The 23952-nt window shown below is 33.8% G+C and overlaps 1 protein-coding gene across 1 annotated transcript in view; it reads right to left on the bottom strand.

The window, feature by feature from the left end:
* The window catches only part of LOC117326609 (receptor-type tyrosine-protein phosphatase epsilon-like), a 46468-nt gene extending 25411 nt beyond the window's left edge, over positions 1-21057 (bottom strand). Inside the window, exons 1-23 of the mRNA XM_033883367.1 lie at positions 21054-21057; positions 19431-19526; positions 19019-19114; positions 16822-16917; positions 16020-16109; positions 15697-15825; positions 14917-15019; positions 14039-14172; positions 12000-12187; positions 11346-11433; positions 9948-10024; positions 9481-9517; positions 9081-9178; positions 7495-7623; positions 7247-7392; positions 6477-6612; positions 5597-5743; positions 4239-4338; positions 3749-3822; positions 3000-3125; positions 2379-2495; positions 1906-2063; positions 1631-1766 (exon numbers count right to left, since the gene is read on the bottom strand). Coding sequence (XP_033739258.1) covers positions 1631-1766; positions 1906-2063; positions 2379-2495; positions 3000-3125; positions 3749-3822; positions 4239-4338; positions 5597-5743; positions 6477-6612; positions 7247-7392; positions 7495-7623; positions 9081-9178; positions 9481-9517; positions 9948-10024; positions 11346-11433; positions 12000-12187; positions 14039-14172; positions 14917-15019; positions 15697-15825; positions 16020-16109; positions 16822-16917; positions 19019-19114; positions 19431-19526; positions 21054-21057 — 2505 coding nt within the window. The remainder of the gene's footprint in view (positions 1-1630; positions 1767-1905; positions 2064-2378; positions 2496-2999; positions 3126-3748; positions 3823-4238; positions 4339-5596; positions 5744-6476; positions 6613-7246; positions 7393-7494; positions 7624-9080; positions 9179-9480; positions 9518-9947; positions 10025-11345; positions 11434-11999; positions 12188-14038; positions 14173-14916; positions 15020-15696; positions 15826-16019; positions 16110-16821; positions 16918-19018; positions 19115-19430; positions 19527-21053) is intronic.
* Positions 21058-23952: the final 2895 nt, after the last annotated feature.

Here is a 23952-nt window from a genome sequence, read left to right as displayed (position 1 = left end):
ATGCATATGTACAACATAATTACTTTCTAACGCAAAGAGTGAAATCCATTATAGATGAAAAAAACCTTGCTTTTAGTTTTGATTGATTGTCGTCGCGTCATTGACAAAAATGCTAACATATGGAAATATTCAGGTGTTGACAGGGAAACTATCCCGTTGTGCAAGCTTTGAAAGTTAGAGTATCTTGATATCGGTAGTATCCAGGTACCCATTAATTAGTTCATGTACACGTCGTTGGTATCCAGGTACTCATCAGTCAGTTCCTTGTATGATTCAGCATTTTCGATTTATAAAGATGTAGCTATCACAGTTAACTACGGAAAATAATTCTAGAGTATGATTTTTAAAACTCTTAAATCCTCAAGAATTGGACGGCTAATCATAAAAACTCATCCTAAGTGAAAATAAAATATTTTCACCTTTTCGTGTTCCAAAGATTCCTTAATTAGTATGAACTCTTTAATCATACAATCGTTCTAGTGCTTGGTCATATCAATCAACTAAACATAAATTGATAATCTTTATTAATGCTGTTAATCTTAAGTTTTGACAAAATACATCCTACTTTTCTGAAAACTTTCGCAACACTACGATATATCTAACTAAACAGAGAATACAATGTTTGCAGATACCCCGTGTCCATTATTTAACCCCTCTGTTTTATCTAACAAGTTCTTAATATAGTTTTTTTATATCCGGTATACATTGATCAGTTTATGTACACGTCGGTGGTATTTAGGTACTCCTTGATCAGTTCATGTACACGTCGGTCGTATCAAGGTAGTCTTTGATCATGTTGTAGCAGCATTGGTACTGGTCCCTGAAAATTGAAATTTGATTTCATTTGTGATTGATACCAATGATGACGATAATAACACGCCAACATGACTGGAAACGTAAATACTTTTCCAGACCAACATAGCCAATGTTATAAATTACCAAAAAAAGAGAGAAAACAATAGTTTGTCTTCATCCGATGCAAATGACTGAAATACTTTTCCCATAATATAATATTTACCGCCGAACCTAACTAGATCTTATGCTGATAAATGGAAATGGATACATGACATACCATTAACCAAGTATTGGCGAATGTCCGAATTTAAGATCAACATCATGTTTTGAGGTGAATAAAGTATAACTTTAGATACAGGTTGATAAATACATTTAATAATAGTAGTGAATTGTGTTAAATAAGATGTTCACACACAAAAAAACAAAAACAAAAACAAAACCGTAACAAAAAAAAACAAAAAAAAAACAAACACAAAATAACAACAATAATTATAAATTAAAAAACAGCATACTAATCGTTGATTATACCTTAATCAAGAAAACCGCCAGGAAAGCAGAAGAACCAAAGATGGAAATGTAATTGAAGCAATGGAGTCTCCCGAAAAAGTACGCCTCTAATAGTCCTAGATTAGTTACTACATGTATGTGATGTAATAATTTATTAATTTAGAGTCTTGGTAGTTGAAAAATTGCAGCATTTATTATTAGGTTTTTAAAATGTTGACGTTCGTATTGAACAAGTAACACTTTCATGATGGCGACGATCATTTTATTCATTTCATCGTGTAGAGCTCGTATATTTGTCTTTAAGCAGTGCACATGTCAATATACGTACAAAATTGATCAAAAATGCTGGACGTCGTACTAACAGCTGACGTGAAATCTGAAAGATATCTATTTCTTCGTCACTCTTCATTTGGTCTCGGGCATTACTGATACAACAGAACAGCCCACTCTGGGAATAGCCATCACTGAAACAAAAAAAGAGCATGAATGACTATACGCACAAAACCAAATACATTTCTTTCTCATCCTTAGCAGTCGTTAGTGTATATTTGTTGACGTCTCACAAAGTATATTATAGATAAGTATGAAGATAAAACTACATACCGACACATGACTATTGTTGTCTTGGTATCGTCCGATTTGCGTCTGCTGTCAACAAGTTCCAGTAGGTGAAGCAACATGGACGAATCCTGGGGGACTGACGAGTCTCTACTCCATCCAGTCACGTGGAACACCCGAACAGTGGCAATAAAGCTATTCGCCTGTAAGGAATGAATTCAAAATAGCTATATTTACATTCAAATATCATGAAATTGAAATGTGCCACTACCATGACTTAACAATAGAACTGCTGATATAGATATAACGAAAGAACAAATATCAAGATATTATCAGGACGTCATATATATGTATAAAATAGAGATGGTCCATGGACACCGAATGGTGTTAAAAACTGAGACTCTGTCATTACCTTACCGTTAAGCAATATTCTAAAGGGCATTTTTAAACTAAAATCTTAAAAAAAAAATAGGTTTGAAATTTTGCATTAAAACTTTATATACTATAACATATAGTACCGCGTTTTCGATTGCAATTTCAAGCAAATCAACATTTGCAATGGTTGAGGACGTCCCTTTGTGTTCCAAAGTAAAATCTCCAATAGATTTATCTTCATCTTCAGTTGGAAGCCAGTCCTAGGATAGAGGAAAACGCACGATGTTACCGTTAAATATTATTACATTTTGATATATGGTTTTGACACTGCAACAACTACTAAACTTTTTTTACAATTTATTCGCTTAAACACTAATTGACTGGACATCATGTCTCAATTATATCGTAACGAAATTCTTTGAAGTGTTATAAGACCATGGCCCATGTCGTGTGTTGGATCACTATGATGTCACAAATAAATGACATCACAGGTCACTGATGAAATACTTCCACCGACTGAACAGTTTGTAATTATATCGTTATACCAATATGAACATTCTCAGCGGTTGAATATTTAAAAACCGTTTTCAGTTTTACATTTAATGTTAAGATTTAATTAATAGTGTGAACTTTCTGATAGTGACTGAATATTACATTGCTCTAAATTATTCTGATTCTTGACTCTGAATATTCTGATTTTAATAGATGAAATAGTAGTTGAGAGTATCTACTTTGGGTAAAATATGTGTGGAAAATACACTCACAATGTCGTCCGGCTCGATGATGACAATTGTTTGACAGCTGTGGTCCATTATCATCGTCAACAGATCCACCACGGTGTCCTCCAGAGGAGTCTGTGTGACAATGTACCCAGTTTTGGATGTATAGGACTAGGTGAAATGATAAACACATATCGTCGACATTATACATCACGTTGGCAATGTGGATAAAATAATCAAACAATGGATACCAATGAAAGGTAGAGACTACTCGTTACTTGTTGTGATTTTATTTGGAAATACTGCCACATACAGCTACAGACAGAAAGAAATTATAGAAAAAGCCCCAATAAACAGGTGTAATTTCAGCAAAGAGATGCAATGGAATAAAAGAAACCATATATTGTTTTATACCATAGAACTTCGGTAGCGAACGTTTGAAACGTTGAGATTGGTTTTAATATCATTCCTTATGGCTATCTCATTGTTTTCTCTATTGACAGGGAAAAGTCAGCCTAATCCGCCAAAAATCTACAAATGCATGTCCTCATGTATGTTATTGAATAATATTGCAAAAGGTGACAATGACCTACATGCAATTATCAATATTGATTTTATTCAAACATGCTTTGTTATCAATTCAAAAATTCACCTATAAATCATATATAAACATGAATTTAAGTTTTTCATCATTCTTATTAGTTGACTATTAATTAATTTATTAACCTTTTTGATTAATTAACATACAGTATATATGGTAATCAATGCATTAAAACTAGCTGACAGATACTTACGGGCACTGACACTGCATTGATATAATCCGTTCTACCAGTAGCCTGTGATCGAAGGTACGCCCTGAACTTGTCCACTGAACAGAAGCATCATTTCATTGTCATTAACACAATTGTATAAGACATATTAAGTACTTTCGTAGGATTTTCATCATACATAGTAGTTGATGACCGGTTGTGTAATGTATAGTAATTTTGTTAAGGAATGTTACTTATCGCTTTAATTTTCGGTAGTATTATTTACAAATATTATCTGGTACATATACATTTAAATCATGAATACAGGTAAAATTTCGTTTCGCAATTTTTTTTTAAGATTTGCTTCAGACAACAGTTCAAACACGAAAATATGACTTATAGTGAAATTCCATATCAACATTGATTACATGGCGCTGCCATATGAGGGATGAGTTTCCAAACGGATTATCAGGATTAGATCAGTAATATACATAATATATTGCGTCATGTTCATAGTAAAGTAGGATTTGTTTACCTGCGAGGACAGATAAGGTCATGTTCTTCATCTTGTTGGATGGCAGTAAGGCGGCTTGGTAGCTTGTCTCATCATAAGCTGGTTTCATAGACTGTGTCAGCTAAACACAATGTTTGTTGTAAGATTTACATAGTGGTAAATATATTAAATATAATATAATGCGAAGTACACACTAAATGTACGCGTTGGAAGATAAACTAAAGAAAGGATGCCTTAAACGAACTGTTGATTTAAAATCGTCAAGTTATTCAGGCGACGGAGAGAGATATAAACAAGAAATATGTAGAATATCGAATGGTTTCCCGTTTAATATAACATATAATTCACGAGTATGACAGAATATCGATATTTTTACGAGTGCGAAGCACGAGTGAAAAATATCGAAATATTCTGTCATACGAGTGAAATATATGTTATATTTAACGGGAAACCATTCAATTTTCTTTGTATTGCATTTCATAAGCTTAAAAACAAAATTAAAAACATCGAAAATTTAATAGCGTCAAAAAGTGCGGGAATCAGTAATGACGTAATCTCTTTGTGACGTTATTCCACGTCAACTTGACGGCGCCATTTTGGAAGGACTGATCAGCGCAATTTAAGCGTTTTCTACTGTTATCGGCGAATGTGTGTATGAATAGCTAACGTCAAGTGGGTATTCTGTCAAAAACTAGTCAGAATATTTCGGAAATACAGCAAAATAACCCATTTATCTATCTCCGCTTCGACTGGAAAATCGGCATGTTTCAACGAGGTGAATACAAAGTTCCGCTCTGATTGGTCTAAAACGGAAAACCTTATATTTTCACTGCAAAATTTATATTTTCACTGCAAAATCTTATATTTTCACTGCTCAACGCTGCAGTGAAAATAAGTTTTTTTAGTTTGATAATTTTCTATATTTCACTGGCAAAAATGCAATAAACATGGCGTATGTACACAACACAAAACAACATCTTTTTCAAAGAGTTATTGTGTAAAGTTCTATTTTAAATATCCTCAAAGTGTACATGTATACTTTTCTTTTAAATGAATAAATTCTTGTAAAACGGATCTATCAGTGTACATGTTAACTGAGATATGAAGTTAACCTGACAAAAACGAATATAAAAGGACACATTTCGGTAATTTGTCAATAAAGCTTCCGTGTCATTTCAAAAACTCTCCCTCATACAATTACTCTTTATATAAGTTAAGAAGATTATTGCAATACTAAGATATTTTCGTTGTATTCATGGTACTCCATTAACGATAATGTACTCGTTTCAAATATATTGCTTTTTTTTGCAAATCTCCTGGCGTTTTATTGATATCGAATTGGAATCAAACTTATACGTTTGTGGAAAATAAGATGTTACCTGGTATTCCTTCCTGAGCTTTGTTTGGTTCGTGGGGCCGCCATTACAGAGAGCAGTAAGTGTCGTGTGGTACTTCATTCTCGGAATCAGGGTGTCTGGCATATCGAAGGCTTCTATAAGGAGCTGGTGTACAGCTATGTATTGTTCCTGGATAAAAATATGTGTAGGCATTAATCAAATTTAATAACATCTCATAATTGCTAAGAACTGTTGTAAATTACAAATGGGATGTATTTTGTTAATCCTACGACCCGCATTAAATGCGTCTAGGGATGTAACCGGGAGAAAGATAGGATTTCTATTTGTCAACATTTTTGTTTAATTTGATGATATGATACTTAAACAGGCTCTTGGGCAATTGTTCTGTACAAGGCTGATTATGTGTACGAAAGTACCAGAGAAGGCACCAGAAACAATGCGAAGTGTTTTAATTTCGCCTATAGATATGTTAAAGATGTCTTATCTTTAAATAGACGAAAGTAGGTTTGTATGGCAGGTGTTGATGGTGAATAACAAGACGCTCACTCTATCAGGGCCTCAGTTCTTATTGTATTTTTCAAGGGCATCCATGTACATTTATATTTTGTTAATATATCCCCATGTAGAATTGATGACAGATGCAAAGGATGTAGCTCTTTGGTACGTTCCCTTCGGGCATTACCACGGGAGAATGAACATGATACTCCACCTTTCTGAGAAAAATTACAACATAAATTCTTTGTTCTGGTCAGCACTGGGCATATGAACTAGCATTACATAGAAATATTAATGGCTTGGAATATATAAGAAAACATTTGAAAATACGACATTGGCATATAATCTGTAAAGTATTAAAGCCATTATAAAAAATATATAAAAAAAATAACATTGTGTTTCTTACAGCAGTTTGAACCATATTGATCCTATCCTTCCGCATGGTTTTTATGTATTGTATGACGTCAATGTGTCTTGACTCCTTCCCGTATTCCAGGAGAGCATCGAGGGCAATGAATGTTCCCGTTCTACCAATACCAGCACTGCCAAAAAGTTCGTTAAACATTTAATTTCCTTATTAGAAACAGATGATGCGATAACGTCAACACACAATTAACAGTGAAATTATTTCGTCATGACAACAACCAGGAAAACGTGATCAACCAATTTTAAACAAGACATGATTGGCGAAAAAATACTGGGAACCCATTTTAGGGACCACACAACCAAATCAAAAATAGACTGTGGGTTTTCCCCGTTAAGGTAGAAGTTTTGATATGCAGATGAATGCATTGGTGCCTACTGATAGGATATTCAGGTGAGAGAAGCTTCCAAAGTTTTGTGAATGGGCTGGAAATATGTTTTTCTTAGGCTGTTTTTTTCAGGGGAAGTTAATAAAGTGCGTAATTTGTTGTAAATTTAGGTGAGTTTTTGGTACGGAATTCAATACATAATGTTAGCCCGAATATAAAAAAAAGTTTGATTAGGTAGAATTTAAAATATTCTATTTAACATTTTTGCAAGATGACATTCTTCAAAATAAGGGCTAGTGCAACAGTGTTGAAATCTCCATCTAAGCAAGACAGTGGTAAACGTTAACATTATCGTCTATGGGAAATCATTTGGTTCTGTGGTTCCTATAAGAACGAACGAATGATGAAGGTATCTTCTTCTTACCTGCAATGGACAACCATTTTGCCTGTCAAGACGGTCTGGTAGTTCATCACACGGCGGTGGAAGACAACGAGTTCGTTTGGGTCTGGAGTCCCGTGGTCGGGCCACGTGGTATAGTGGAACTGATGTATCTGACGTACTGTCTTCGTCTGAATGAATAACAAAGAAACCTTAGAATAGCAGCTATCGATTTGCAGACATACGAACTAATAAAATTTGGCTTTTCTGACTTGTTTCAGTATTATTTATACCTTCTTTTCTATTACTGTAAGGTCACGGATGACGTAGAAGGCATACGACCTTTCCCTGTCCATAGTGATGCTGAAATTTGCCGTAGTCAAAGGGACTCCCTCGTCTGGCCAATATTTGTCGCACTTCGGCTAAAATTTGAAAAAAAACTAAGATTGGCATTGATAATCAAATCATTCATCTTCAGATTAATCAAGACTTTTTAGACAATATTTATCAACATTTCATCTTATTCGTGTTATCCGCCCATTTTAAACAGACAAGACCCAACGGTCTCCACTCCACGGTTGTAATATTCCTCAAGTCATCTCTATACTAGACAGTTATTATATCTGTCTCGTCAAAATGTATAACACATCTATGATGATTAATATGTATGGGTGCCAACAATACATTGCCTCAACAACTATTTGATTGCCTCAACAACTATTTGACTGCTTAAATGTCAAAACTTAATTTGATTTCACGTTCAGGATTAGAAACCAGAGATAAGTATGATACGGCGTTAATTCTATGAAACCTCTAAAAATTAACAATTAGTTACTGTGAGGTATAAATTACAAGGAAATGTACAGCAGTAGTTTGCTTCTCTTGATAAAGAATAAAAAAGAGCTCTTAAAATGTTGTGAAATGTTGAAATAAACGTGTAAACCTATATGCTGTCAGGTCCGGGACTAGAAGAAACCTTACACACTTTTCATTATCCCGAATATCTCGCGCATAAGTCAAACATCTCATGCATATCCAAAGAGAAATGCGACTTGTACATAAAAGGACAAATGCTTCTTGCTTAAAACCAGGGTATTAAATTACATAATGTTGCAAGCTCTGTTCTTAGACCTCATTTTATCGTTTCTTTGTCAGATAATACATATTTAACTCCTAAACTTTTTAAAAGCATTTTCATTCAATAATTCAATTTCAAATATTGATTAAGGATTTGTCCTCGCATTTTTGCGCACTTTTTATTCCCCGTGAAATTATTTCGTTAATTTTAGTTTTCATTGATTGTCTAAGATATGTAAGCTACATGTAAATTGTCATATAAATTGTAAAGCTAAAGGATTTTTTTTCGAATTTAATGACTGATCACAAAAAAATACCTCTAATCATTGATGGTTGACTAGAACAAAAATCATAACTTGGCAATCCGTTATGTATACTTGTCTGTCTTTGATTAACGTGCTATTAACAGCCAAGGTCATTAAAGGACGTGCCAGGTTTTAGAAATGGAGGAAAGCCGGAGTACCGGAGAAAAACCACCGGCCTACGGTCAGTACCTGGCAACTGTCCAACGTAGGTTTCGAACTCGCAACCCAGAGGTGGAGGGCTAGTGATAAAGTGTTGGACACATTAACCACTCGGCCATCGTGGCCCGTTATGTATATTAGTAGAGTGAGCATGGCAATAACCATATTGAGACTATCTGAAATAAGGCAATACAAATTCTTTCTCGTTAATCCAATACGGTTGTACGACAGTACACTATAATCGTGGAAGAAAATAAATGAAGGTACGAGGAAACCTATCTTTAATTTCGATCATTGTATATCAATAAACATTTAAAAGTGTTACAAAATGTACTTACTCTTCCTCCTTCTATGAGATTTGTCAACATGACGATTTTACCGGTCTTGAGCTGCCAAATCATTCGCCAGAAATCATTCACAGTACTGGGCCTTGGTCCTGAAAAACAGATGTAAATATACAGATGTTTCTTCAAGGACATACAGCGTGTCTTTGTTGTTGCTCCAGCTAATTACATTAGATTTTTTTTTAATTTCTCAACGTAGATGGCTCTTTGATAGAAAATCATCTGCGATCATGTGATCCTATTTTAAATAAAAAAGGATGTACATGATTTTTGTTTGTGGAATGGTATATGTTTTTATTAGCAAGTTAACACTTAAATTTCATAGGTTACTCTGCATTAACCGGTGTTACAACTATAAGCAAATAAGCATTCTCCCAGGTTCACACATGCTGACCTTGTGTTGCTACGTATTCCGCGGTTTTTCTAACACTCTGCAAAATATGACAAACATGTTATAATAATAAATAGCATTATCATAATACATCATAAAAAAAAAATTAAAACATATCATATTTCATCATTTGATTTTTGACATTGGAAAAATCGTTTAGATCAGGAAAATTGTCTTTAACAAACCCGGACTAATGATGTTTTGTTTAAACTTTTTCAGTGTGACGTATACGATTTATTGTATAAATAATGTACAAATCTATTCATGGGGCGAATTCTTTTAGTTAGAGGTTTGTATTACAGTTTTTCTTGCAGTTGTGGTATTTAGTACAACCTGTAAGCTATAGTATGTGCGAATTTCCTACTTTCGTCATGACTAAATAAAAACCGAAACATATAATTGACAAGCAAGGTTTAGTAAGTATTAGGTTCCGAGTTGTGGTTCTAATATTTCTCATTAACTATACTAACGTCGATGTAGTTGGCGTTGATGTAATCGGAGTGTGAATCTTTTCCAACTGTATCAAGTATCACACGGGAATGATCATCTGTAAAAGATAACATAGCGATCTTGTATGGCAGATTTACAATATACAATAACATTGTATAGAACAAGAGGCCAAGGGCCTCGTAGCTCTCTGGACGTTGATTTGAAATCCAGCTTGTTTGTACTTTCAATTTTTTTTAAATTTTGCTATATATTCTTTGTATTTTCAACTTTTTCAATGAATTTTCCTGACTTTGTGTATTGATCGTTTTAAATGAAATTTTGTACTCTTATAGAGAATTGTTTCCTGTTTCATCTCATAATATTTTCACTGTTTTCTGATGTATATGACTAGAGAAATAATACCTAATTTTTTGAACGCCATTTTGACGTTATTTTAGTAACGTCATATAGAGAAATGGCGTCACACGGAAATATCAGTGTAGACAATTCTGTATTGCTCCATAAATACTCAACGGAAAAATAAATAAATATTATGAGAAGAAACTAAGGACATTTCTTCATAACATGACGAAATATTGTCAATATATACCTCGCGAGACACTCTGTACACTGTAGCAGACGACATAATGTGTATAAAGTAACACGCATAGCAGCAAATTTTTTGCAGCGGCACAGGGATACGTGTGTTGCAGCACATTACTATATACACATTACAGTGGGTTGATATAGGAACTTTGCCTCATAACTCCTCAGAATAACGTTCGGCATGTCCCTGTGACACCGAGTATGTCCAAAATGACACCGTAAATTGACGATTACTCGAAAATGAAAACATTTAATGACTCAAATTTCTTGTCAAATCTAGTTCGTGTCGACCCCAATCATGTGTCTTGAAATCCATTCTGACAGTCCCACTGTTTCTGATATCCTCTGTCCACAAAATTTTAATAATTCTACTTCCGGCAAAAACATGAGAATGACTGCGTAAGCTCTCCTGGACTCCGTCCAGAGAGCTAAAAAAGGAATGTCCTTTTCATGTCAAGAATAAGTGAGCCGTTTGTATTATACAACTGCACAACGAACTATATGTTCATTTCACCGGCCTTGGACGGTACATCTCTCGATAGAGCGCGTGTATACACACTCCATAAGTTAAGCTACAGGTTCAACTCAGTCATGGCTTGGCAAAGGAGTAAATCGTCATTGAAACGGTACGACACCCTTAACACGTTCAATGTCTTTTGTACGAAGTAATATTTTGATATAAGGCCAAACATGATATGAAAAATGTAGGAAAAATAAGATCGATAATGTAATCTATTTTAAGGTTCCAATCGACTAAATTATTATCATTTAACGATTGCAATATTATTTCAGTGTCATTTTCCTGAATGATAATTGAACAGATATATACTTACAAGGAAATGTGGTTTTAAATCTGTTCTTTGCTTTGTTTTCTTGTAACATTCCAAAGGTATGTGCATGTAAAGCTCCAGACGGTATAGACTATAACATGAAAGGACAGTACATGTGGGATTTATTTTATTTTATTTTATTTTTTCTTCAGAAACGAAACATTATTCATTTAAGAAGGAGTATCTTCTAGTTTTTATTTGTTGATATTGACTTTCTTTTTAAATTACATATGTTATTTTTAAAGGATGCTTCAAAAACATGTTTTGAAATGACTTTATTAATCCTACAAATACAGGAGACAAAAATGAGGTTATATATTCTCTTAACAGCCTACCAAATTTTAATTCAATAAGCTGATGTTTTTCATGGTCTCCGTCAAACCTTAAATACCAAAGTCTACACATGCATTGTATTCACCATTATTTGTTTGTTATCTGTTTGTAATGTATCTTTCCTTACACGCTTAAATATCACACAGTATGCAAATATGTACTATCAATATAGTCCACAATTTTCATAACATAATTATAATCATTTTTTATTTCTGACTTCATTTTCTCGTTTTAATACAGAACACATTACCGTATATCCTGTAAATTGTTTACACTTTTCGTTATTAGCATGATCGTGTTGAATATGTTTTTTAGATTATGTACCTTGTATTCGTTCTCGAAAGCCTTGGCCTTGTTTTTCAGTTTTGTTTGGACAAGAGATTTGAGGCTGGAGACAGGAATTCCAACAGGACCGGTATTATAGTAGACGCTACCACTAGATCCGGGTTCTCTTCTTACCTCCTCAGTGTTAACATAAACATTGACTGTTTCCTCGTGTGGCTCGTCTGGATCTGTTATGTACATCACACGTATACATTAGTTTCTGTACCATGCTTTGCCCTACCAACCGTTACTTTCCGCAATTAAAACGCCCCAAAAAATGTAAGCTTCTCTTTCGCCCGTTTGTTTGTTTGTTTGTTTGTTTATGTTTTACGGCCCATCGACAACTAGGGTCATTTAGGGCCAAACAATATACTAACATGTTTTATTTTGTAAGTTAAAATCAGATAAAATTTGTCATTTTTAAAAGCATCCGTATTGTATATTTAGATCATTATGATAAAAAAAGTTGGTTAAAAATGGTAAAATATGTATATGTACGAATAGATTATGTGAACTTTGTTATATAAATAGAACGTGAAAGACAGTAACGTAAAAGACATCAAAGTCTATAAAATAGATCGATTTCTTTCAAGTAGCTAAATATTGTTTTCGAATCCACGGAACTGAAAAGGGTTTTCATATCCGGGACTCGAAAGTATTTATCACGAATGTGCTTGAAATCGGAACATTCTATTAAAAAATGTTCCACTGTGAATTGAGCATCACATGCATAACACACCGGTGGATCCTCTCGTTTCAAAAGGAACGAATGAGTAGGATATGTGTGCCCGGTACGGAGCCGAGAGAGGACTATTTCCTCTCTACGATCCTTCCGACTTGGTTTTGATGTTTTAAGTTTTGGTTGTACTTTAAAAAGTTTGTTGCTCGTCTCGAGAGACCAGCGTTGCTGCCATTTACCCTGAATGGCAGAATTAATTATAGGTTTGAAATCTGTATATGGTATTTTAATATTTGTTTGTTGCAGATTTAGAGCAAGTTTTGCTTGGCGGTCAACAAGTTCGTTGCCTTTAATTCCGACATGGCTCGGAATCCAAAGTAATGTTATTTTGCATTTTTTTAAGATACGAGATATTCGTAAAACAAGGTTTTGTATGAGTATATTCTTTGGATCTCGTGATTGTAAATTCTGAAGGACAGATAGAGAGTCGGAACAAATGATTGCCTTTCGCCCGTAAAGGTCAAAGTGAATGAATAGGTAATTGCATCCAGAAGAAATTCTTTTCTGCTCCACCTCTATATTTTGTACGTAGCTTTTGGTTTCATGTTTAGGACTCTGTTATTAGTTGGTTATTTGATTATGCTTATAAAAAATGGTGTAATTTTATAATATTTTGGAAAAACAGAACATACAGTGACGGCGATGAAGCATGTATAACATTATTCATTATATATATCCAGATAATAGTCTCCTTTTATCATTATTGTTTCTATGATATGTTTCTCACGATGAAACATGGATCACCTAATGGATATTTTTCTCTTCAACCTCTGATTTGCCAGACGGGTCTTCTGATTTTACTGCAGAAAACTAACATTTAATCTAAATTACCACTGAAGTATCGGGCTGTATTACATTTTTACCAGGGAAATATTAAAAAGTTTTAATTCTACAAGTAATATGTATTCACTAGTAAAAACATATCACATTTTTTCTGATATTGAAAAACAGTTTTTTTTATTTGACCGATCAATGGTAGAACTTTAAAACTGTTCATTAGATTTTGCTATAGAATGTATTTAACGGAATATTCAGCAGTATATTGTGAAAAAAACCCAAAATATTAGCCCAACTCATGAAATATATTTGCTATTACTGAATGCGGCGTTAGATATCCTCTATGTCTTATCATAGAAATATCAAAATATACCTTTTAGGGAAGTCTATCTTGAGGATTGGTATTTGCTGCGCATATTTTGACAGGTGGATAAGTCAGACGAACCAGGGATTCGAGGCCAGACTAATAGTCTCCCTTTATTATTTTTCTGTGTTTTGTTTCTCAAGATGAAACTTGGATCACCTGATGGATTACTGTAGATGTTTTTCCCTGCAACCCCAGATTTGCCAGATGGTTCGCTGTATATGTTCTTCTCGTGTACATCGGAACGACCAATATCAGTAAAGGATTCCTGTTTACCGGCACTCAAGCGACGTCTGTGGAAAAATGGCACGAATACATCGAATATCACAAATCGATTGTTTAGAGGAACAATGACGTATCTCAAACATGGAACGCTGAGAAGTAAAGGGCCGTATCTCAAATTTATCCATTTTTAGATTTTGATAAATTACAACTATGAGTAGGATTTTCTTATAGAATCTCTACATTTTATCGATTGAAAATACTTATAAATAATTAAAAGAATTAGACAATTTCCATTGATATAAAGTACATATTATATAAGAAAAGCTCAGTTGGAATTGTAATTTATCAAAATCTTAAAATTGATAAATTTTAGATACGGCCCATTACTTCTCAGCACTCCATGTTGGAGTCTCTGTTCCTCTAAACAATCGAAATGTATTAACTTAATCAAACAAATGCAGGTATAAGGTTCGTCATGCAAGATGAATCTGTTGAATAGTGTGTTTTAACAATGCTCTTTCATCAATGAAATATCTTCAATAAAACTCGAAATCGATTAAAGGGGGATAGGTCCAACACATGGATGGGTGGAATGAAACACAGGAGGGTGAGCTTTTTTGCTTCGTGGAAGTGTCGCGTCATCAAAAGAGGAATCGGTGTATAGATTATGTGTATTGTATATAAAGATATTCTTCTATGCAAACATATTCCTAGAACATTTTAAAAACTGTCTTATAAATTATAAATTATGTGTAAATTTTACATCTTTGCTACGTATTTGCTACATCTCGATAAACATTGATATATATTACCTTCTGACGATGATGACAATAACAATAGCGATGACAGCTACAACAATCACCCCTGCAATAACTCCTACTATTGGTCCAACGTTTTTTGAATTATTTCCAACACCTACCAAAAATGGAAATACATCAAATGTCATTGTCGAGCGATTTATATTTTAAACCAGCCGTTTGCAAGCTTGAATAGAAATTATTCCACACACTTTTGTATTAAACCTAAAACTCATTTTGCCTATTCAGCGTACGAGAAGAACATTGTATTTGTGATAAATAAAACCTTACATTGTTTTTTTATCTGTATTCAGCGATATCTCATCTCCGAATATAAAAGTTTTGCTGGTCAGTACGGAGTTTACCGAATGCTGCCGAGTCATACTCTTCTTCGAGAGTTGTGATATCCTAGGACAGACCGATGTTTTATTAGTTGTCTAGCATTCTTAAAGGTATGTTGATGTGAAACCTATTCATCGCGCCATCATCAATGTCCTATGAAATCAATAGGGACATGGCTACGCTACACACAATGACGACGCTATCCCACTGTGAATAGCGGCATACCGCGTGCTCGCTCTCTTTCCCTATCACGTCTGAGATTGAGTTTTCACCTCATAAGGATCCTTAGGATCCACAGAATCGCAATAAGAAAATGAATCATCGTCTTTTTGCTGTGTTTTGCTGTGCTCTTATCAATCTATATATTTTGTACTAAAGATACAGCTTTGCTGTTCGTTCTGGAGTTTCACATGTTTATCTTTACATAACTGCGAAGAGAAAAAAATAAAGTACCTGTATTGCAGAATTTCCCCTCATAGCCAGGTTCACATTCGGTCACGCAAGCACCAGTGTCTATATTACAGCTACTACAATGGCCACATGTCATGTTGCATTCCACTCCGTAAAAACTCGCCTTACATTCTATAGAAAGTCAAAGAAAACAAGATTAAATCTTTGCTACCTTAAAATAGCATGCAGTCATTATGTTTTATTACGATATATATATGCAAACGTAACAACAACGCTATCATTATTTTGGTTTAAATGATTCACGTATCATTTGTTAATTACAATATACATATATTTTTCACCAACACTGCCATAAATGAACTTACCCGTGCATTCGCCATTCTGCTGCCCACACTTAGCACAACTGCTATCGCATGTCATCGAACATTTTGAACCGTAATATCCTCCAATACAACCTAGAAATTAAATAAATGTGTGGTTTTATTTGATAACGTATCATAGATGTGAAGATAAGTACGTTTTTGTAATTATAATTTTATGTACTTTCTACATGACGTGAAAAGTGCGACGTCATTTTTCAGAAACATACATTCTTACTTTCTAATGAATATGTGTTAGATTCTTGAACTTCGGGATGCAATATAGTTTAAATATCAGAGGAACGAATACGAAATTATCTATATGTAGTATCAAATATATTAATTCTCGCTTTATACACTATATGGATAGTTGCACTATCAAATTATTTATATACATTATAATATATACACATTGTATGACTGTAAATATTATGTTGTAGTATTTTCAATTTTCAATATATTTTTTTATATTTTAATATTTTCGCTGTATACATTATATGACTTTATTTAGATCTTAGTAGTGGCCATCAGTTAAAAAAATAGTTTCCTGTTTCTGGAAGAGGTAATCAAGTGAAATTGAAAACCAAAGCCAAATAAACAATATTCAATTATTGAATATGAATTTGATAGAAATGATATTCAACACCAATGCATTTTACTGACTGCAATAATAACAACAATATCTATAGCCATATCTTCCTCATCGTTTTTTTTTTCTTTCAGATTTTTATTAATTTTAAGCAATTTGACGTATAACCAATGGAATTAAATAATTAAAAACAAATATCCTTTAATACAAACAACTTACCAGAACAATGTCCATTATCCTTTATGCATAACATGTCTTTACAATTTTCAGCACAGTTCTGTTCGCAGGTGTTGCTGTATTTTCCTGTGACACATCCTAAAACATTAAGCATATCAAATATATTTGTTTTATCTAGCATATTCATGACTTCATCACATTTAAAGAAAATAATATTGCAAGGTAAACTTTTAATATGATTCTTCTCTTGTGAAGCGTTCACGTTTCAGATAATCTACTTTTGTATTTCTTATGAACGTTTTCCTTCTTTGCATATTTTAATGACAATGTTGATAATGATATCCGTCCATGTATTGTTTTGGCATAAAAAAGAGGATTTTGCGTCTTCATAAATGAGGGAATTCGTAGCGACCACCCTATGAAATAAATAGCTGTATGTCTTAGTTTCTTAAAATGTTCAAGTGCCTCTAATTTCCTTCACGCCATAAAATGAAAGCTCTCCAATGCTCTTGACAGCATAAAATGTAATATAATAACATTAAAAACCAAGCTGTGATGTAATCGATCGCTTTAACGTAAATCGGGATATTTAGGCTGTGGTTATATATTGGTTTATTTCACGTTTGACATGTTTGGTTGAGTTTATTTTGTTTAACGTCCTATTAACAGCCATGGTCATCTAAGGACGTACCAGGTGGAGGTGGAGGAAAGCCGGAGAACCCGGAGGAAAACTATCAACCTATGGTCAGTACCAGGCAATTGCCCCACGTGGGTTTCGAACCCGCAACCCAGAGTTGGAGGGCTATTGATAACACACCAAATTATGACATCGTCGGTTTTGAAATACCTTATATTCCGGACGAACCGTTTTTCGGCTTGGTAATTGGGAAATTATATATAAGTTGGCTTTATTTCCGTGACCACAGCAGAGGATTATTATCGTCCTGTTTGCATAAAATGTGCCGTTTTATCATTCTTTAGTAAAGGTATGGTTCATAAAATTCGTTTTGGTAAAGTTCGTACAAGTAAAATTTCGTTTAATGCTTTCCGATTTACGTTTCCCAAAAACTTCGTTACTTACGAACGTTCGTAAGTTTGCATAGCTATTGAATAGCGAGGAGGGTTGCGGGCGAAAAAAACATTTTTATGCAAATAACTGTATGCATATTCGTAGACTGCACCAACAGTTAGTCTACTTTAAGAGCATTACATATATCTGTTTGCAGTTAGCAAAATCTGTGAAAATTGCGTTGTTACTGTTTGTTTTGCCGTATGGTAATATGAAATTGGAATTTTACAGAAAATTTGATTTTCTGATAATACGGCTGTTTGAATAGAACAAATAAAGTTCATAGATTATGTACGGGACACAGGCGTACAATTTTCACCCCAAAACTGTCGTCTTTTTACTTTCACGTTTGAAAGCGGTATATTTTTACCGACAAAACGTACGATTTTGACATAAGATACGAAACGAAAAATATGAGCACCTTTGTGAAACGGACTTTTTATGAAACGTAAATATTTAATTCCTAAGTCACGAAGCTTTGTGAAACTGTACCCAGAACTCTTTAACGGCGGTCGGAGAAAAATATTTCATTTTATCTCTCGCTGAGAAAAAGGTTGAAAAGTTACATGAACGTCAGAGTAAACCAATTTTTTTTACATAGTTTGATGAAAAAACAAAAACGGCAAAATTGTTCGACCACAAAATATCCCAATTTACGGTATGTATATTATATACAGCAAAAACATAAAAAGTATATGTATATGAGCAGTAAGTAGATAAATGAATGCACGTATTTTGAAGCTACAGGTAAGTAATTGGACAGCTAAAGATGCTATGTTGAATGAGTACATACTTCTGCTAGATAATGGAAAACAAATCAACATCAGCAACAGGATTAAATTTAAACAAAGAATTAACGTGAATATAAATATTTATCAAATGTGACACAGACTTTTTAGTCATTACTGTCCAAGTATATCTGGTATGTAGATGTGTATACCCAGTGTCAGATTTCCCATAAACTATAATTGTTCCTTTAACAAAAGGTTAGAATCACAAATCACTTTTTACATCAAACATACATAATTATACATGTATACATATCCGAACATTGCCTTAATGACCTCTTCAATATATAACATTAACGGGTTCATACCAAAGTAAACGCAATACAAACACCGTTCAATCCCTGTATAATTATATTGCGTAGGATATAGAGTTGCTGCTCACCATAACAGGTCCCATTGTCTTTCACACATAGCCTATCCAGGCAATTTGTAGAACAATTCTGTTCACATTTAATGCCGTACTTCTGGGGAACGCAATCTATAAAAATGGGGAAATGACAGAATATATTTATTGATATATTGTATTTAAACATAGACCGCCATGTTTTTGGCAATCCTCGCTGTACTTTTTAATCGAATGTCGATTTATATCGTAAAGTTGGTCTTGATAGATAAGCATTAGTTTCACCAATATACAAATTGCTAAATGTCGTTAAAGGTACAATGTTGATTTCATCGAATGAAATGTATTTTGCGGTGTAACAAACGTGTAAAAAAATTTAGATGAGAAAATCACTGCGCCATGTGTAACATTGACCATCATATCAATGATACTTTAGCTAGATATAACTCACCATTACAGTTTCCCGTGGACTTTTCACACAACATATCCTTACAATTTCCTGAACAGTTCTGATCACATGTGTTTCCGTATTTTCCCGGAATGCATTCTGAAATCATAAAAAAACCTCCCATAATGATTATTATTTAACGGTCATTATTTATAGCTCCATCATTTCCATAATAGTACATTAGTATTTAATCATATTTCACTAATATGACCTGTCTGATATGTTAAGATGTTAAAATACCAAAGAACCAAACGTTTTATTTTAATGTTTGAAAAATAGAAAGTGTGTGTTTGTTGAAGTAAATTACCTATAACTCAGATGCAGAAGGATGATTTAAATATGTAAAATGTGTTTTTTCTTATCATCAGAAATTACAGATGAAAGATGAGTAAGGCTACAAATGGAATTATAAAAGTCAAACAGATAAAAGGAAGGGAAATGTTGTAGATGAGTCAAAGTCAGGAAAATCAAATTGTAAAACACATTAATTTACAGAATATTACACCAATGCTTCAATACATGGTACATGTATTCTACCACCAAAGCAGGATTGGTGTTGTGTATAACAATTACAACGACTTTTAAGTGTACTTCGACTACCTTTGTCGTGTGTACTTTACACAAATGTCCTTACAGGTTCCAAAAGTGTTCGATTCAAATTAACACAATAGTAGTTTGATCAAACCAGGGTTCGGTCCCTAACCTTAATTATCACTCGATATTGTTGCGAGCAACTTCGGGTATCACCAATAGAAGTAATACCAAATATTGCCTTGACTATACGCGCTCCTGATGCAACAATAATCATCGTAAGAGCACAATAAAAAATTATATAGTTAATTATCTGTTGTGTTGATAAATGAATGATCATTGAATTCGTTGTCTCCAGAATCGTGTCCTTACCCGCAGTAGGCTCTTAACTTGTACGGAGAGCGATGCTGGATATGTTCTATGCTTTGCATTAGTCTTACCAATCCATCATATGTCTTTGTTCCCCGAACAGTCAACAATAACCCACCTGTACAGTTTCCCGTCACCCGTGCACATAGCGCGTCCTTACAATTTTCTGAACAGTTCTGATTACAGTCAGTACCATGCTTTCCAGAAATGCATTCTGAAATCATATAAAACCTCCCATAATGATTATTATGTAACGATCATTATTTATCGCTCCATCATTTCCATGATAGTACATTATAATTTAATCATATTTCACTAATATGACCTGTCTGAGATGTTAAGATGTTAGAATACAAAATAACCAAACGTTTTATTTTAATGTTTGAAAAATAGAAAGTGTGTTTTTGTTGAAGTAAATTCCCTATAACTCAGATGCAGAAGGAAGGTTTATTTGTTATGGCTCACAATACAGATCCGTCATTTTTTTTCTTCAAATAACATCGAATAATATCAGAATATGATTTAAATATGTAAAATGTGTTTTATCTTATCATCAGAAATTACAGATGAAAGATGAGTAAGGCTACAAATGGAATTATAAAAGTCAAACAGATAAAAGGAAGGGAAATGTTGTAGATGAGTCAAAGTCAGAAAAATCAAATTGTAAAACACATTAATGATATATAGCGTTTTTAAAATAGAAAGATAACGCTAAAAGCCACATACCCATAACCTCAACGAGCATAAATCGCCTTTCTACATCAGTATTATTTACAGAATATTACACCAATGCTTCAATATATGGTACATGTATTCTACCATCAAAGCAGGATTGGTGTCGTGTATAACAATTACAACGACTTTTAAGTGTACTTCGACTAACCTTTGTTGTGTGTACTTTACACAAATGTCCTTACAGGTTCCAAAAGTGTTCGATTCAAAATAACACAATAGTAGTTTGATCAACAAGGGCTTCGGTCAGTAACCTTAATTATCACTCGATATTGTTGCGTGCAGCTTCGGTCGTCACACATAGAAGTAATACCAAATATTGCCTTGACTATACGCGCTCCTGATGCAACAATAATCATCGTAAGAGCACAATAAAAAAATGATATAGTTAATTGTCTGTTGTGTTGATAAATGAATGATAATTGAATTCGTTGTCTCCAGAATCGTGACCTTACCCGCAGTAGGCTCTTAACTTGTACGGAGAGCGATGCTGGATTATGTTCTATGCTTTGCATTAGTCTTACCAATCCATCATATTTCTTTGTTCTCCGAGCAGTAAACAGTAACTCACCTGTACAGGATCCCGTGGACCGTTCACACATCATGTCCTTACAATTTCCTGAACAGCTCTGATCACAGTTAGTGCCGTGCTTTCCAGGAATACAGTCTGTAAAATATAATGTCTCTCCATAGAAAACGATACTTTAACTCTAACAAAAATCATCGTTTTGTCGTCTTTTCTAAATCTTAGTATTCTCATCTTTATTAGCATATTTTGGTTTATTACGACGAGCCACACAATTAGTTCTCTTTTAGGAAATGAACTTTTGTGTGTTGATCATTTGTATTTTGCATTTGTATGAAGTATAGTGGTAATATGTTACAGAAAATATCTCAATGTTTTTAAGGTATACAACAACCATTCATTAGTTTACATGCAGATTAATATAACCTGATCTAATAGGAATCATTTCCTAAAGATTTCCTGGACAACCATCTAAACAAAACTCTCACTCGGATAAAAGTGTTTCAGATACTAGTTAATTGTTACAGTTACTACATGACTATGTCCAATGAAAATATCAAACAATAAAATGAAATGGATCATTCAATGTAATATTCTCAACACGTAAACTGCGATAGTAAAAAACCCGTACAACTGAGGAACACAAAGTATATAAAATATTTACTTCGTCAAACATGTGTTATCTTATCTTATTACCAATATTATCCTGTACAATAAAATTCCTATTGTATGTGTAATGCTATCTATAATCTTATTCTATTGAACGCATATCATCAGTGACTTCGACATCTATTAACGACCCTTATGGCCTCAGGTCACATTTAATGTTCCTCTATATTCTACCAAAGACAAATACTTTTTTATACTCGTTTTCATATCATGTTGTAGAATTTTTCAAGCTAAACCTAAAGGAACTGGAAAGTACCTCATGACCTACATTTTAGAAAGTTATTTCTATTGACGTGTCACCACCCCACTACATTACGGAAAAACCCGGGCAATTACAAGATACCACTACTTCAGCCTTGTAACTCACGGTGTCCTGTCATTAAAACAAATACATTGTATAGAAACGATATTAAACAAAATTGTATCACCAGAACAAATATTGCACTATCAATCTTTATTAAAATCATGTGCATATCTGCAATAGCTAAGGCAATGTACAGTAAGAAACTGACTATAACTGCTTTGCATTAGTCTCACCAATCCATCATATTTCTTTGTTCCCGAGGAGTAAACAGTAACTCACCTGTACAGGATCCTGTGTACCGTTCACACAGCATGTCCTTACAATTTCCTGAACAATTCTGTTCACAGTTAGCACCGTGCTTTCCAGGAATACAGTCTGTAAAATATAATGCCCCTCCATAGTAAATGGTGCTTCAACTCGCACTATCGTTTTCGCATGTGATTGAATGTTGCGTCTCATTCTGTTGCTCATTAGTGTATTTATGTAAAGTATACATTGTTGTACCTTGTTGCAACTTGAACATTTCGATAACGTCACGTTGTTAACAGATCCCGCGCTGTGTATGCACTGCCATACATGAAGGCTTCGTTCTATGTTCTTTATTTTTTTTTTTAATTTTCTTATATTTTAGTTGAATAGATATGATAAAACAACCCTATTCAAAATGAGGTATGAATGTAGTTTTACGAAAAAACGGCATGTTGCACACAATACTTCATTTTTAACTTCGTCCGTGATCGCGGCTTGGTTTGGCTCTCATGGTAATCGGATTTTCGTTAATTAATACCAGTTAATGACGACATTATACAACGGAACGTGAATAAAATGAAGAATGTACAGCACTTTTCCTCAATTTTTAAGTACGATGAACAGTCGTATCACGGTTATTTGTACGAATAAGTACGTTAATCGAGTGTTCTGGCCATATTTACCGACCAACTGTAAAGCTAGTCCTTAATGCTGGTCACGTGACCACGTTACCACACGAGGACCGATGAAAAGATCCCGGTAAGGACGTTGGGCACTTAACAATAAAATCCGGTAGAAGAAACATACAGAACTGTCAGAGAAATTATTAAATACTGAATTTATTTTAAAACATAAGGATCTTTTAATTATAACTGCAACATTAACCCACATGCGTTGTCATCATTTGGATGTCACATCATTATCATCTTAATTACCCTAATTGGTTAATACGACGACCAACAAGGTTCACAACAACATAATTAGAAATAAATGAAATAGATTATTCAATGTAATATTATCAACACGTAAACTGCGATAGTAATAAAGGCGAAATTTCGATTGATCTTGTTATGGGACTAAATATGTCCAATATAGAACAATAGAAACAATCGAATTATTACTAATATGTTAGAACAGATGAAATA

The sequence above is a fragment of the Pecten maximus genome, chromosome 4, assembly GCF_902652985.1.
Source record: "Pecten maximus chromosome 4, xPecMax1.1, whole genome shotgun sequence".
Lineage (NCBI taxonomy): Eukaryota > Metazoa > Mollusca > Bivalvia > Pectinida > Pectinidae > Pecten > Pecten maximus.
The sequence above is the reverse complement of the archived record's forward strand: the minus strand, read 5'-3'. Positions and strand labels throughout refer to the sequence as shown.